The 16,359-nt window shown below is 30.6% G+C and overlaps 1 protein-coding gene across 9 annotated transcripts in view; it reads left to right on the forward strand.

Moving 5' to 3' along the window:
• LOC121126775 (innexin shaking-B) overlaps positions 1–8,167 on the forward strand; it is a 53,095-nt gene extending 44,928 nt beyond the window's left edge. For 8 of the 9 annotated variants that reach the window (XM_071892110.1, XM_040722109.2, XM_071892109.1 and 5 more), the window contains one exon: positions 7,638–8,167. In XM_071892110.1, the coding sequence (XP_071748211.1) occupies positions 7,638–7,756 (119 nt within the window). In that variant the 3' untranslated portion in view covers positions 7,757–8,167. The remainder of the gene's footprint in view (positions 1–7,637) is intronic. The other variant, XM_071892114.1, reaches the window with a different exon arrangement.
• Positions 8,168–16,359: the final 8,192 nt, after the last annotated feature.

Here is a 16,359-nt window from a genome sequence, read left to right on the forward strand (position 1 = left end):
GTACAAACTACTCTGTGGAAGAAATTTTTGCAAGAACTTCATCTGTCTCAACAGGTTATTGTTAAAATGTCAATTTTTTTGAGAAGAAAAGTCAACCAAAAACAATAAAAAATATTTAAACTAGTCGAGTAATAACCGTAGAAAAATTAGACAATTTAAACCTAAATTTGTTTAAGAATAAACAAGAGAAACCTCTGTTACGAATGAGTGATATTTTTTATGTGACATCCTCTATGTTTGTAAAAGTTTATAACAGAGAACGGATTTATAGAATTAGAGTGTCAGGAGTTCTAGATTAGGGTGGTTAACCGTCCTCTTATTCCTGGACATGTTATTTCTGATATCCTATACCTTTGTTTTTATTTGTAAAGTTCCAGTTTTATTGGAAATAAATTGTGAATGTTAAAATTTGAATTAATGAATTTAATAATTTAGATGCCTCTTCCCGACTTAACATTCAAATATATGAATCTGCATCCATGCATTGTTCCGATGAATTCATATCTTTTCACTTGATTATCCTGGAGCACAAGGATAATTCATTTTGGAGATACATTTTAACATATAATCTCGTAATATTGACTTTTAAACTCATAGATTGTCGTTTAAAAAATACATTAATTGCTCCAGATATTTTATGAAATCGTCGCAAACTCATATGAGAACTGAGTAGTGATGAATTCGATATAGAGAAAGAATAATAAAATTAAATACCCAATAAGAAAAAGAGAATTATCATCCTTTATCGACCTCTACTTCATTAGAAACCCTTAATCTATTCCTCCTAAATTCAACTTTACTTCATATTTTATTGAGTCTTTCAGTGTCCTTAATATATATAATAAATAAATTATCTATCTCTAACTCACTAGTAGTGGTATCACCTCAATTTATAAGGGCGAATTTGTGTTATACAGCCCTTACGGACAATTACACATCCAGTATTCTCAAAACCATTCCTAAATGAATATAGAGAAAGTATTACTCTTTTTCGTATTTAAGAAGGTGATCATTGCATTTTCCTGATTATTTAATTAAGCTCTGAATAAAGTTACCAACATTCCTTCTCACAAAATTCACCAACATTTCTTCTCACAAAAGTCAAGATATTTTTTATTGAGTAATGTTTACTTTCTGGCTCCTAAATAAAGGTAACGACAACAAACGAACATCTACCAAGACTTTTTCCAAATAGAGTTTATAGAAATCTATACACAATGTTTATCGGAACCCTCTGATTTCCTGAACAATGGAAGAAAATATCAAAATTTTAATAATTTGTTGTAAATCTGAGCATTTTTGAATTATATACTCTTGACTCATACATTGTATCAATTTGACTATGATTTTTTCCTTCATAGGGTGTAATATTTAATTCATATATGATGATGTTTTTAAAAAAATTTATTTCTGTTTATAAAAAAATCATTTTAATTTATTAATTTACCCTATATTTTTTTTCATTAAGTTAAAATTGGAATGATCTGTTTTAGAATTCATGGGTTGTAATTAATTTGCAATTAGTCGATTTATGTTTATTTGATCACTTGTTTGAATATTATTTTGTAAGCAAAGATTAGCAAAAATGCTTTTTTTGTTATTTTTGATTTCCACACTATGCCTAACAATTTCATTAGTTAGGAAGATGAAGTCCATCAGCAAAAGGATTATGAAGATTGCAACCATTCTTCAAATATTTGATTAGAAATAGATATATCATTTTTGAACCTAAGATTGAGAGCGGCAATGAGAATCTAAATGATAACAATCTTTAAATAATTCCCATTATCATTTTCCTTGCTAAAAAATACAACTTAGTGCTCATTCTTATTTTATCTTTCTGAAAATTATGCACTCTCCTTGTACTAGGGTCGTTTGAAAAATCTGTGAAAGTGAAGTGTATTGGGGTTATGTTTAGAAAGTAGCATCTCTTGGAAGAACACAAACAAAATTTCAGCCAGATCGATCCATTAATTTCAGTTTAGTATTTGTTTGAATCAAGGAAACGGCCAGAAGATTATGGCAACTGTCTTTTGGATTTGCAAGGAATAATCCTTGGAAAAGTTTGGAAACCCAACTGCAAGAAAAACACCCACGATTGGCCCACAAAAGTGTCATTTTCCATCACGACAATGCAGAAGCTCACTCCTCAGCAGTTGTGGTTGCAAAATTAATGGAAATATGATTCCAACTAGAAAATCTCAAAGCACTAGCACTATCACGCACCTTCACTCTTCTGTTATCCATCACTACATCATGGATTTTATCAATGTTTCCGGGAGTAATAACCTCAAAAGGGTTTCGCATTGTTCAGTGTCACTTGTGCCCATATGGCCAATCCAAAATTTTGAAACCACTTATAAACTGTTCTAATCGGAAGTGCAGAGCCTTAAAATATTTATGAACCTTATTTTTATTCATTTGAGGGGTTTTACTTTTCATAAAGTAATGTTTAATCAACACACGAAATTATTTTTTGTCAATTTTCTGAAAATCCCTCCACCTCCTCGATTTAAACGAATGTCAAACAGAAAGAAATAGAATGATCAGGCTGAAATTTGGTGTGTGTTCTTCCAAGAGATGCTACTAAGTAAATATAACTTTCATATTTTGCCAGTAATACCATTTCTCGGACTTAATGCGGACTTTTCAAATGACCCCCTTACGCAGTGCTCCCTGAAAAGGTATATTAAAAACCTATTATTTCCCCTTTTATTTATGTTGTTGGGGTGTTTTGTGTGTCCTCCCTTCCCCTGGAGTCTATAAAGTAAATCAAGGTCTACTAGAAGAAAAAGATTAGAGACAGAAAAAGTCAGCAGAAAGCTGCAGTCCCATTTTCACGTGCTATTCATGTGAAGTTATATTTTACTGATAGAATTGTGTTATTTGTTTTTTTTACATTGGAAACTCGTATATTGTTGTTCTTTGCCTAAATTGCCGGAGAAAATTATATGTACGAAGACTGAAAAGATTAGTCCATTCCTTTATCGTAAGTTCACCTAGAAATTAGGATGGGATTCTTCTTCAGAGCCCTCATACAAAGGCGGGATTCAATAAGTCAAATTTAATGCCCAAGTCCCAGGCATGAAACACAATTCATTTCATGGGTAGAGGATCCCATTCAAGAGGGAGGGCCTTCTTATCTACATGCAGCGGGATTATATGAAAGACTCTTCATTTTATGAAATATATCCCTCATTCAATCATTTATTTTGTAAATACATCGACAGGATTCAGGATCCCTATCTAAGTTTTCATACGACTTGATTAACATCCAAAGTGGATTCACACAACAAGTATCGAGTTATTTTTGAGTAATATCTACTATGATGCCGTTGGAATTATACCGTAGAAGAGGAATAGATCTCAACCTCTAACCCCACCATGAAAAAAATATCACGTATAGAAGGACTCGACTTCTACTCCATTGCACATAGGGAACTCATATCCATGAATTAATCCCTTAATATGAGCATGAGTCTCTCTTAACTTAGCATACTCAGTTTGGATTATGTAAGATTGTTTTTTGATATTCTCAACTTCTCTCCTCCCTTCGGACAATCTAACTTCACAGATATTAAAATTGGGTTTTAGCTTTTGAACATTATAATATTTAAATTAAAAATAAAATAATTTATTGACAAAGAAAATATTTTTTTTTCATATTAATTTAACCCTATTATCAAATTCAACTAAACTGAATTTAATTTTCTAATTTTTCTACGACTACCACTTTCCTGTGTACTTCCAAATCGTTTAAGACGAATGTCATTGTTCATTTGTGACACGAAATTCTAAAAAAAAAAAAATAATTGCTGTAAACGCGTGAAACTCGAGGAAATTTTTTGTCCCTCACATTATGTTAACTTCTACAATTTTATTCCAAAACATTATTTAGGTTTGCGTTTTCTAATTTTTTCCCTGTTAAAAGTTGCGAAAATCATGACCTTGCATCGTTTGATTTTGTTAATAATACATTGGCCTCTTCGTTTCGATTGATAATAATACCTAGGTTATGAGCCAACAGACATATAATAAATGTAAAATCGGATGGACGCACAAGACCACCTCAATTTATTTGATTGATAAATGCACCTCTCATTTTAACATGGTTCGGATTATTATCATCAATTTATATATTAACTTTAGGAACACTTGTTGACTTAATGAGGAAATTAAGGGAATATTCGCATTTGAGGCTTCGTGATACATTTCTGACAATATATCCATCCACAAAGTAAAGCAAAGCGTCGTCTCCATCAATTGATTCTAATGAATCTTCAGCAATGACTTCAAGGACCATCTCGAATTGACTTTGCTAAATATAGTATGTCGTCCAAAGCATTCGTTTATGTCCTTAAAATTCATTTCTGATAACTTTATCAATGACTTTAGTCTAATAACCAATCTTTCCGAGGAAAACATTTTTAAATCCTTTTTCTTTGATTAAGTATTCTACGATTTTAGGCAAACAATCTGTAGTTTTCCTACCGAAATTATTGTTTCTCTAGATAAACATTTACTTTTATCCATGTCTTCCCATTCATTTGACCAATTTGAAAAATCATACAAAAAGGTCATATTTTCATCATGAAAACTTATAGCCGAAACTTTTGAAGAATCTTACTTTTTAATCCTCACGTAAGGTGGTCTAACATTTACAATATTCCACCATCTCGTTATTATTTTGATAAGCTGTAAGGGTTTTCGACACTTTTCAAAGTTATCCTTATTAGGGAAGTGCTCCAAAGTAGCCACAGTGCTATCATGAAAAAATCTTTCTGATAACATGACATTGCGTTGCTCAATAGGCTTAGGATTGAGAATGTTCATTGAAAGTTTATGGGTATACTTGAGTCCTTTGCCCACTTCTTGTTGATAGAGCATTCGCAAATGCTCCAAATTTGCTGCAACTGTCATCCCTTTAAATGGAGGACAAAGGAAGTCCTCTCTGATAGGAAATTATTGTAAAAAAATTTAAAAATATGAATTGGATCAAAAACTAAAACAATCTTTTGTTCCTTGTTTATTGGATTTCGGACCCATTGAAGAATTTTTCCCAATTTTTTTCAAAAAAATTATGATTTGCACTGTGACCATCGGCCGAAACCACTATGACATCAATTTGTACTCTATCCAAAACTTTTAACACTTTTGTTAAATGTTTTTCGAATAAAACTTCTGAAAGTGTTTCAAATGTTTCCTTCTTGAAAATATGACCGAATTCATTACCATTCACTGTTTCACCATTGGCGCTAAAAGGATGTTAACGTTAATACAATCTTAAAGTAATTCAAAATCTCAAAAATATATTTAAGCTTTACCATGCAGTAAAGGATAGATCCTCATTAACTTCCGGAACACCCAAGGTAGAAGTTTTTATCCCGATGAGAAAAAAAACCTACATTGTTGTTGGATAATAAATACTTGACTTGGCAGTGTTGTTTCTATTTTTTTTTTTTTTTTTTTTTTTTTTTGTAGATAAGCTAACCAATAGTCTTGTCATGTTCAAAGAATTCTGGAATTTTATGATCCATTTACTTGATTTGATTATGATGCCTGGCTGACCTAGTGGCTCTTTCAGATCTAAATTTTATTTCTTTTTGGTGATTAATCTTTGAAAGAATGGCACTTTTGTTAAATTTATTGAAGCATTTCTTTCCAGCTATTATTGGGAGATTTTCATAATCATTTAAGTTAAAATGCTTGCTGCAGAGCAAAGTGATGATGGGTTCTAATTTTGGGGATGAACACTTCTTATCCATTTATTTCTAGGAGTCGGATTTTTTGGGAACATCTGGAATGAAATTGGTTTATCGACCAGCGGATATTTCTTTTTTGTGCAGTAGCCGCTTCTGCAACCAACAACCACACATTTATGGACCATCCTAATCCTTAACAGTATCTTATATAAAAAAAAATGAATTGAATTTATTAATTCATTAATACATTCAAACTGTATAAATAAAACTGGTCACTGCATCTGGCAGCTGATGTTTTTCTGTCTCTAATCCTTTTCTTGTATTAGTCACTGATACAAGAAACGGAACTTTGTTCGTTGATTGTGTGGAGCAACAGTTTGGATATGCAGCCATCAATGCTAGGATTATTTTATTTTAAATTAGAGGGAAAGAATGTTCGCATAAATTATTTATTTTCAAGTAAGTAAAAGAATTAGCAGTCTTGGATATGGAGATTTCGAATAATACAAATATACTAATATATCAAGAAACTGCAACAGGTAAAATTTAAAGAAGGCGAAGTTGTTAAGTAACTAGATGTAAAAAATATGGAATAGGTACTTTTGGTAAGTGTTCACTAGGATGAAAAGTTACATATTATGTCGTTTGCAACAAGTATCAATAAATATGCTTATATGTAAATAATTATAATTATACATTATTACTTTTATTGTTATATATTTAGAGATTATCTAATAAAATAAATAAAAAAAACATCAGACTTTCAGCTAAGTATCATTTTTGACTCCTTGGTCATTTAAGGTACAAAACACTTTCGGATATCTTACTGTTAAGGATTCATGGATATGAGTTCCCAATATGAAGTGGAGTAGGAGTCGAGTCCTTCTAAACGTGAAACTAATGGTGTGGTTAGAGGATGAGATCTATTCCACTTCGACGGTGTAATTCCGACGGCATCAGTGTAGATATTGCTCAAAAATAACTCTATATTTGTTATGTGAATCCACTTTGTATGTTAATCTAATCGTATGAAAACTTAGATGGGGATCCTGAATCCTGTCGATGTCTCTACAAAATAAATAACTGAATAAGGGATATATTTGATACAATGAAGAGTCTTTCCTATAATCCTGCAGTATGGAGATAAGAGGGTCCTCCTCGAATGGGATCCTCTACCCATGAAATGTATTGTGTTTCGTGCCTGGGACTATTACGTAGAATAACTTCCTTTTTTTTGTCTTACATACTGGCACTGCATATTTTTTACAACTCACAAACATAATGGGTAATATTTAAGAGCTCTCCCGGTTTAGTCCATAAAGATATTTTGTTTTTCTTATTGGTTTTAAATTGAGCAATGATATAACTGGAACATCAAATACGAAATAGCAAGTAATAACATTTATTTAGAATAAGCAGGGTACCGACTAATATTATTATATTATACGCATCAGATGTAGTATTTATGTTAATGTTAGATGCAAGTGGGATTTTGTTTATTTCCTTCCTCAAATAGCTACTCGCGAGGATAGCTTAGCTGCTCTCCTTATAAATATTCTGCAAACATGCTAAGGGTAAGCATGTTAATTTTAGGCTTCTTATTTTTTATATATTGGAAATTCTTACAATTTACAATTGTTATTCAATGAACACATATTAGTCAGTGACAAAAAAATATTTAATCATTTAAATAATTTAAACGTTGCTAAAGATTTTACTATTAAGTTTTAAATGAAGTTTAATTATGGCTGATTCTTATTACGTTTATTTGAAATTTGTTCAAAGACCTTTTAAAACTAAAAATATATTTTTAATCTTACTCTAATTGGTCATAATTAAGTATAAGTAATATTATATTACAATTAATCAATCTGTATAAAAAAATTAATTATTTGTTATGTTCAACAAGTTAAAAAAATATTTATTATATTTTAGGTGATTGGTTTCTTATATACCTTTTGGGTCAAAACATAGATTCAGTAATTTTTAAGGACGTTCTTCATGAATTAGCCAAAAAGTTAGGCTATCGTAGTCGAGATATTGGCGAAACTTGACTTCCATCACCATCTTGTGACCATCAGAAAAATGGTCACATCAATGGAATAAGAAAATAAGGACAAAAAAGAATAATAATCTGCTCAAAAAAAAAACAACGTCGAGATGGGTTTAAAGGGTTCAGAATTTCGAGAATATAAATTTTACAACTATTTTATAATATGTTGTAATATAAAATCAGTATTAAATGAAAAAAAATGTATTCAAAATAATTATAGAAATTAAGTATTTAAAACTAATTTAGAAATTAACACTAGATAAAATGTAATTTTTTGTTTCGATTTAATGATTAATAGATATTTTAAGTGGAAATCAATAAGCACAAATATATGTAAATCAATAGAATTAGTCATATAATCTTTAGAATCAAAGATTTAAGTTCAATATGAAATATAAGCATAAACACTTAATAATTAATAAATCATTTATTTCACAATTTTGTCCAACCTTTGTGTGTTCTATTCAACGCACTTATATTTTCCATTGTCATTAATTCATTTTCATTATAATTAATATTTTGGTTATTATAGCACAATCAAAAATATAATATGATATGATAAAAATTAAATATTTTATGCTTTGTTGAGATACTCCAAATAACACAACCTAGAATCAAAATTTTGATGGATCGGTAGAGATGAAACAAATTGTTAATTATTTTTACAAATCATAAAAAAATGAGTTATTATCTAATGAATGGTTAACTTGACTTTAAATTTAATCAATTATTGTTTTAGTTAAATCAGCACAAAAAAGTTATAAAAAAGAAAGTTTATCTTCTTTACCTCCAATACTATCATTTTTTTAGACTGAAACTCTAAAAGATATGTGTCTGAAATGAAAGTTAAAATATGGGGAAAATATTGATAATGATTCAAGATAAATATATTTTTTTTGGTCTTTTATTATCTTTAAAAACTTTATTTCTTTACTAAGTTATTATAAATGATTAAAGTTCGTGAAATAAAAGTTTCAAGAGTCTGATAACCATATATGGTGCTAATTTAGCTAACGTTAAACTTGAATGAAGTTATTTACTCAGAAAGAGCCCTTTTCATGTTTTTTATTCCACTCTTTGAATTTTACAGATAATAAATTCATTGAAATTTCGCTTATAGTCACCATTTTATAATTTTTTTAGGACTTTATCATTTTGCTGTTGACATAGCGTCATTTTCAAATTTAGCTAAATAAGCAATAATAATATATTTTAACTTGGAGTTATGTATTTACTCAAATAACATAATAATTGAAATGGTAATAATTAATCAATACTGTATTCCTTTAATTTATGAATATGTAATAAATTTATAATTATGTAATTTTTTAGTATTATATTTAGTGTATAGCATTAGATATTTGATCAAAATAACTCTGTACGACTAACATAATAATTAAAATTATTCAGCAACTTTTAATAACAATATATTTAAATAAAATAGTGGTGGCATTTTTTCATTCAAAATATAGCATCCATCGTCCTATTTCCTACTCGAGTCATTTTTTTAAATTGAATAGGACCTATTTCAACTCGTCATTATGTGAACTTCAATTTGAAATTGACTCGGACTCAAAACCAAATGAATTTAGAATTTGAGTAATATAGTGATTGGTCTCATTGTTATATTTTAATAGCTCTAATATAAACGCAACTATTTTTCAAGAAATTTTCAATCGTCTGGATTATAACATTTTCACTAAATATGTACGAAGTTAGATTAAGTTATTTTAAGTCATTTTCTACTCGCCCAGGCGACTTCGTAAGTTGCAACAGATCCGTTTTCTAGAACATCAAAAAAGCTATAGCCTCAAAAATTATATTACAAAATTGTCATATAACTGCAGATTATTGTAAAATAAATCAATGAAACAAGTCAAAATAATCAATTAAATTTATATTCAATCTTAACAGTGATTGATATGTTGTTAACTAATATATAATCCGTTTTTTCGTATCAAATTTGGTTCTCGAGTTTTTTTCAAATTAATTTTGTAAATTACTTATATTCTTTTTTTACAAGTTTGAAGCAACTTTTGGTATATGAAATAATCCATATGAAAATTAGCTTTTACTGGCCATCATAATTTAAAGGTTTTGTTTGAAAATGAATAACGCCTTAGTTTTTCAATTGTTTTTACGCTAAAGGATTAATTTTTCCACAACGGGAATTTTCTAAATAGCAATTTTCTCTAGAACAATTTTCTGTACACGATTTTATGAGTATGTACCCTAGAGGAAATAAATGCTAGATCCACCGCTGATTATGTAGTTTTTCCATCTGATAAAGATTTTCTATGCGGTCGTGGTCCAGATAAGGAAATTAAAAAAAAATTATTGTTTGTTTTTTTACGAAAACAAAGACAGTAATTACACCCATGTGGATCTCAATTGTATTCCGAGTTCATCAAGGACTAATGCTTATAACTAAAGTTGGTAATATTGTAGAGAAAAGCGCGTGCAAGGAGAAGGGGGGGGGGGATATGGCATCATTGTTTAAAATACTGATGTGTACCAACATCCTCCATTAATTTAATGATGGTTCCTCGGGAAGGGATAGGTTTACCTTTGTATTTCTCCATAAATTTTTTAAACGTAGGATGATTATCAATGGATAAGGGTATATTACATGCAATAAGCATCTTTGTGAGATAAGAGTTAAAGTCTCACTTGATGTATTCTCATTAACCTGATTTTTTAGATGAATATACATGTTCTTGATATGAGATGAGGTTAATGAGTGGCGTTTTATTCTAGACGGGGGGACTATAGGCACATTTACATCGACAAACCCAACACGCCATCTGTTTCTCGTCTGGTAAGTATTTCCAAATTCCTGGTCCTCAATTTCCAGAAATCCAGACAGAAGGCCACGTTATTTTAGGCATTTTATTCAGTTCTCTATCGACTATCACCATCTAATATTATATTATTATTGAATAATAAAGGCGGGAATGATAACGTTCTTGATTGATAGAAGAAGATGTATATTATTTAATCAATGATGCCATAAGTATTTCTTCTCTTCTCCTCGCACGCTTTTCTATTCTTACCAAAATTATCACCCTTACTTATAACTATCCAACCAATAATCAGGGATACTCTCTGTCATTTATGATCATACTGACTCACACTTCGTTACTTTATACGTAGATGTTCTTTCAATCATAATTAAAATAATGATTACAGATTTGGAAAATAATAAAGCACTGCTCAGATTGCCAAACCTACCCAGTCTTAAGACATATTTATTTGCCTCTCTTAATATACATAGGTAATCTCTCTGAGTTACATTGGTTATTCATTAATAATGTTTTGTATCTATTTGTCTCGTCATCATAAAGCAAGACTTTTTCCCCAAAAAAAGAAGTAGATATGAATACTATAATGTTGAGACTCGGTCCAAAAACGAATTTTTTTCCAGATCGTTCTTGAATGATTATTTCTAGTAATGGAGAATAACAATCGGGATTGATTGAACAGTTACAAGGTAGTCTGAAAATTTTCCTACCTAAAGAAATAAATAAGAGATACTTGTGTCAGCGATGCTCCCTTTTGTCTAACCCGTCCAAATAGTAATCGGCGTTTTTGTCTGCAAAACAATTGTTCACGAAAGTGATTGCCTCTTCATTTGACGACAAACTTTGTCTTTCGCTGACAATTTTTGATGAGGGAACGAAATGAAGTCGTTTGCCACTAGATTTGGTGAGTAAGGCAGATGGTAAACCTCAACCAGTAATTTGTGGATTTTCGCCATTGCAACCGCTGAGGTTGAAAAAAACCCCACTAACATCAACTCACTAAAACAACTGTTAAACAACAACCTCGCATACAAAATGGCTGAAACTTTGGTGAGTAAGTGTCAACAGATGCTAGATCGATGTGACTAGCTTTAATTGACGAGTGCTGTTTTCTTTACGCATGAGATTGGAAACTTTTTAGACCACCTTCGTATATGTGTAAGTCCTGGTTGGACTCGAGTAAAATTTGAGGATCGATATGGAATTTGTGTTTATTTCCTTTCTGTCAAGGCTGATTGCAGCTACAGATAGGATGGGTCTTGGATTGGGATCTGAAGCATCTGGTACTGTATAAGTAAAATTCTATACCCGAACAGGTTTTGGTAACTCAAACTTTAGGAATCGTTAAAAAAGATCTGAGAGAAATTTCAGATATTAAAAATCTAATAGAGTTGCTGAATTCTTAATCCTAGTTTAAAATATATATATTATCTATATCAAATGTAGAATCTCTATATATCTTTATTAGTACTATTAGCTACATCTACCGCGTGGTACATTAAAATCTGAACACTTTGAAGTTTAAACTTCAACAAGATATAATAAATTAATTAAAAATATAATTTTAACAAACTTAATACTATCTGAGCTATCTTAATCATTAGTGTAGCCTCCCTTTGTGGCAATGAAGGCTTCCAGGTGGTAGAAGAAGGACTGGGACCCGTTGCAGATGCAGTCCTCTGTCATGGTGTCCCAGTGCTGTGCCAGCAGTAGGCTTAAAGGCCTCAGTAATTGGATGAAGGACACTGCAGGCCTTCGGGATATGCCTTCGAGACAAGCATCTGTACAATTTTGGTTTCGTATCTGAATTTGGGTACGGGAAATTCACTTGAATATTATAGATCCAAAATAAAATATCGGTTGAACAGGGACCGTTTACACCATTTTTCCAAGATCTTGAGTCTCTTCCCTGCAAATCAATTAACAAAGAAATTAATACGCATTTTAATTATAGCCTCTTGTATATGATAGTAATAAGAAGAATCGAACGCCGTGGAGAAGAGAAAAATAAACATTTTTTAGACTGCAGGTATACCATAATGAAAAACCCCTATTCCAAATCGAGTCCAAAATTACTCAGATACAGACTTGCTCCTTCTAGCCTCTATACAAACAAGTCCAAAAGAACCAAGAAAAGAGAACATGCTCCTTTTGAGGTAAAATTGGGAGACCTCCTACAAATATTTTATTAGTGTTATAAGATAACTTCATTGAGAAGCAAAGTCGAGGAATTTATACCAAAGGAGTTTGTCTAACTCTAACGAAGGCATACTGGATGTTTGCTATAACACCTGGAGGTCTCCACTCCTTAAAATCGGACTCCATTTGCACCAAACCCAACTTCATGATGTACGCAGCAAGGTGTAAAGGTCGAACCCTCTCCACAAGTATGGTCGATGTGATCAGGAGAAACATTGACCTTATCAGGGGTTGTAGTAGGTTTATATGTTTGTATAGACCTATAGATACTACAATAATAAACACAGGTTGGGTGAGCTAAATTTTTGTAAATTGACATATGTAATACTTGTAAATAAACATATTGAATGAACCTACATTTAAATCCCATTCAAGATAAACTTACGTATTATTATTTCATGTTAACTTTATTATATATATAGAATGTACAGTAAGTTTAACTTGATAAGAAGATGTCGTTGCATAATCATTTATAATATTTTGAATATTATTATACTAATTCCTAAGCTAGTCTACTGTCACAAAATCCACATTCCAAATTTTATTAATATCCGTTTACTAGTGAAAATGTATCATAGAATGACCAATATATTTAAAATTATGTAATAAAATTCCAAATTTAATGTTGTTTACAAGTTTACTGCTTTTAAAATTAAGTACATTTTGTGATTATAAATCAATACAGGTGTAATATTTACAATCATACATAGTTATTATTGGAATCCATATTTCAGCCAAGACCAATGGTTTAGTTAAACCATTGGCTGCAACAATGGCTTCCAACCCATAAAAAATTAAACAAAGCTACTATTCTAACTAAATAATTCAGGTCGTATAATTTGAAGATTGACGATGTTATATAGGCATTACTCCTTTACGAAATATTCTATGTGAAAAACTTAAAGCTCTCATAATCGTTATAAAGTACATTCAATCTTCAAATTATTTATTATAAACCTTTTTAAATTTAATATTTGTTGTCATTAATGATTTAGGTATAAATTATCCCGGACCAAAAACCAATGATTCAACTAAAGCATTGGTAATATTAATTTTAAAAAAATGTGATTATTCCACACCTCAGTAATTAGGCAATTTATGCTAAGCAATTAGAAGATTTGCATTAATATATGGGTATTATAAAAAATAGAAACCATTAAATGTAGAAATTTATTATGTAACTTTTAGGAACTAATTAAATTTCTCATTTCTAAGAGTACACTTTTCCCAAAATTTTAATATCTTTGTTTAAAGTGAGATTTTAGGTGTTAGGTACTTAGACATTAAAAGATTTTGTCTGAGGACATTTTGCCATAACCCAATTTGCCTTAAAACATTTCGTCTTTCATCCATTTTGCCAGAAGTATATTTTGCCTTAATATTTAAATGATGAAATTATGCCTCAAAATTTTAATAAATACATACTATCGAAATCTCATTATGAAATCAGTATGAACCAAAGATCAAATAGGGACTAATAAAAGGGGGACTAATCGCTCATTTTCAATCTTTTAAGCTTCTCTACAGTTAGAGCCGATAAGATGGAATGGCACTAGTAGGCATATTACATTACTTAAGTTCCTATTCCAGGAACATTACTTGCATGACTTCTGTCCTGTTCAATGTTCCGGCTTCTTTAATATATATTCGATCATAAGGATAGCACAATCAATTATTAAGTTAATGAAATTCCTCAGGTACAATGAATCAATATTCAATATCATGTTATGCATTCCAGTAGAACAAATGAACACAATAATTTAAGAAGCAATTTGATCTTATGTTTTTAAAAATATAGTTAGTAATGACATAAAACACAAATACCTTATTTATTAAAAGGGGCAAATCAAAAATTCAAGATTTTGAAGTCAACTTAGTAATTTTTCTAACTGCAGAACAATTTGGCAGAAAACATTTTTTAGATTGGAATATGTAGTTACTTTTTTCCTTTATTAAATTTTTACTAAAAAATTACAAAATTGAAAAGCAACTTGTGCAACATACTCCATAAAATGATATCCTTTATCGCACTTTAATTCAGTAGGAATTATCCATTCTCCACATTTTAATATGTTGACAAATGTATCCACAAATAGCCTTCTAGGACTTGAAGAATTCATTAAGACATCTTTTACAATGGTTCTATAAAGAGAAGTACTACATATTTCACACAGCATGCACATAGCAAGCAACTTCATTGAGTAACTTCTCCCTTTCATTAAACTTGTTAATAATTTTAGGTGCTCAGAAATAAAATTCACTTTCTTCTGATCCTCCTCTTCTTCATATCCAAGACTGTTAAGAATCGTGATGCAGTATTCTATTGTTGCTTGTAGAACATCTTTAGATGGAAGTGCTTTCACAAAAGCAAGCAAATTTCCGACTTGAGAATGAGTTTGAATTTTATTAGAAGGAAAGTTATGCTGAAATTTATTATGAGCGACAATGGGATCACGATAGCATAATTTAAAGGTGAGATCGTCAAAAATTTGGAGTGAATATTGAATTTGAGAGGGTAGTCCATGAATAGCACAAAAAAGTAAGTTGTTTATGCATTCTATATGATGGATGTTAGATAGGAAATAAGACAAGTCTAACTTGTTTTTTAGCTGAGGTAATGACAAAACTTTGTTTTCTTTAAAATAACCAATTTCCAATTCTTTTTGACGCTCCAAACTTCTTTTATATTTGGAAAATAATAATTGAATATTAAATAAGAGTCCTACCATGGATTTGAAAGATACACAGAAACCATAAAAATTAACTAGAAAGAGGGAGATATCAATTCCAAGAGTTCTTGAGTTGTAAATAACCCATTTCAAAGGACTTGAGAAATAAAAGAAACAAATAATTTGACCTCCAATATGCAGTTGAGGTTGTATTTCTCGGAGCTGGACGGGATTTTATTAATAAGGAAGGAATGTTCTCAAACACAGATGGAATAGTATGAGGCTTAAGGTAACCACGACGGAGAGTCGTTTCATCCTTCCTATGAGGATTGGAATCAGTCCTTCCCTCATTATGGTACTATTTTTTTAAATGTTTGCCACATCATCTTGAATTTTTGTTCGCTTCCTAGTTTTTTCTTGGTATAGCACGAACCCAACTATGAAGAAGTTCTTCATTTTTAAAGTGAAACCGGTGAAAAACAATATGATTATATTTGCCCTCATTAGAATAGCCTGATCCACATCCCGGAGCACAACACGAAGTGAGCATTTCTTTCACTTTGCTTCAACTCTAGTACCAAATCAGTCATAAAAATTGTCATAATTTTTAGTTGTGATTGTGATTTTATCATGGATTTGCCTAATTCTGAAATAGCTATTAATTGTTTTAATGACGTAGAGACTAAATGTAGGGAAAATAGATGCAGCTGTTCCTCTTTCATCTTTCGGCTCCAATTGTAGATTATCAAAATAAACGATCAGTCCCCCCTTATATTAGTCCCATGCCCATCTCTCCCTATTTGTTTTTCAACAAAAATATTTTTCTTTTATTATTATTAGTGTTTCTATTGATGGTATATCGTCATTTCTGGATTGAAGTAGTATTGGGTCGGTCCTTATTTATTCGGTCCAGTCCAGTCTGAGTTCCTATCGAT

Source organism: Lepeophtheirus salmonis, chromosome 12 (genome assembly GCF_016086655.4).
Source record: "Lepeophtheirus salmonis chromosome 12, UVic_Lsal_1.4, whole genome shotgun sequence".
Classification (NCBI taxonomy): domain Eukaryota; kingdom Metazoa; phylum Arthropoda; class Copepoda; order Siphonostomatoida; family Caligidae; genus Lepeophtheirus; species Lepeophtheirus salmonis.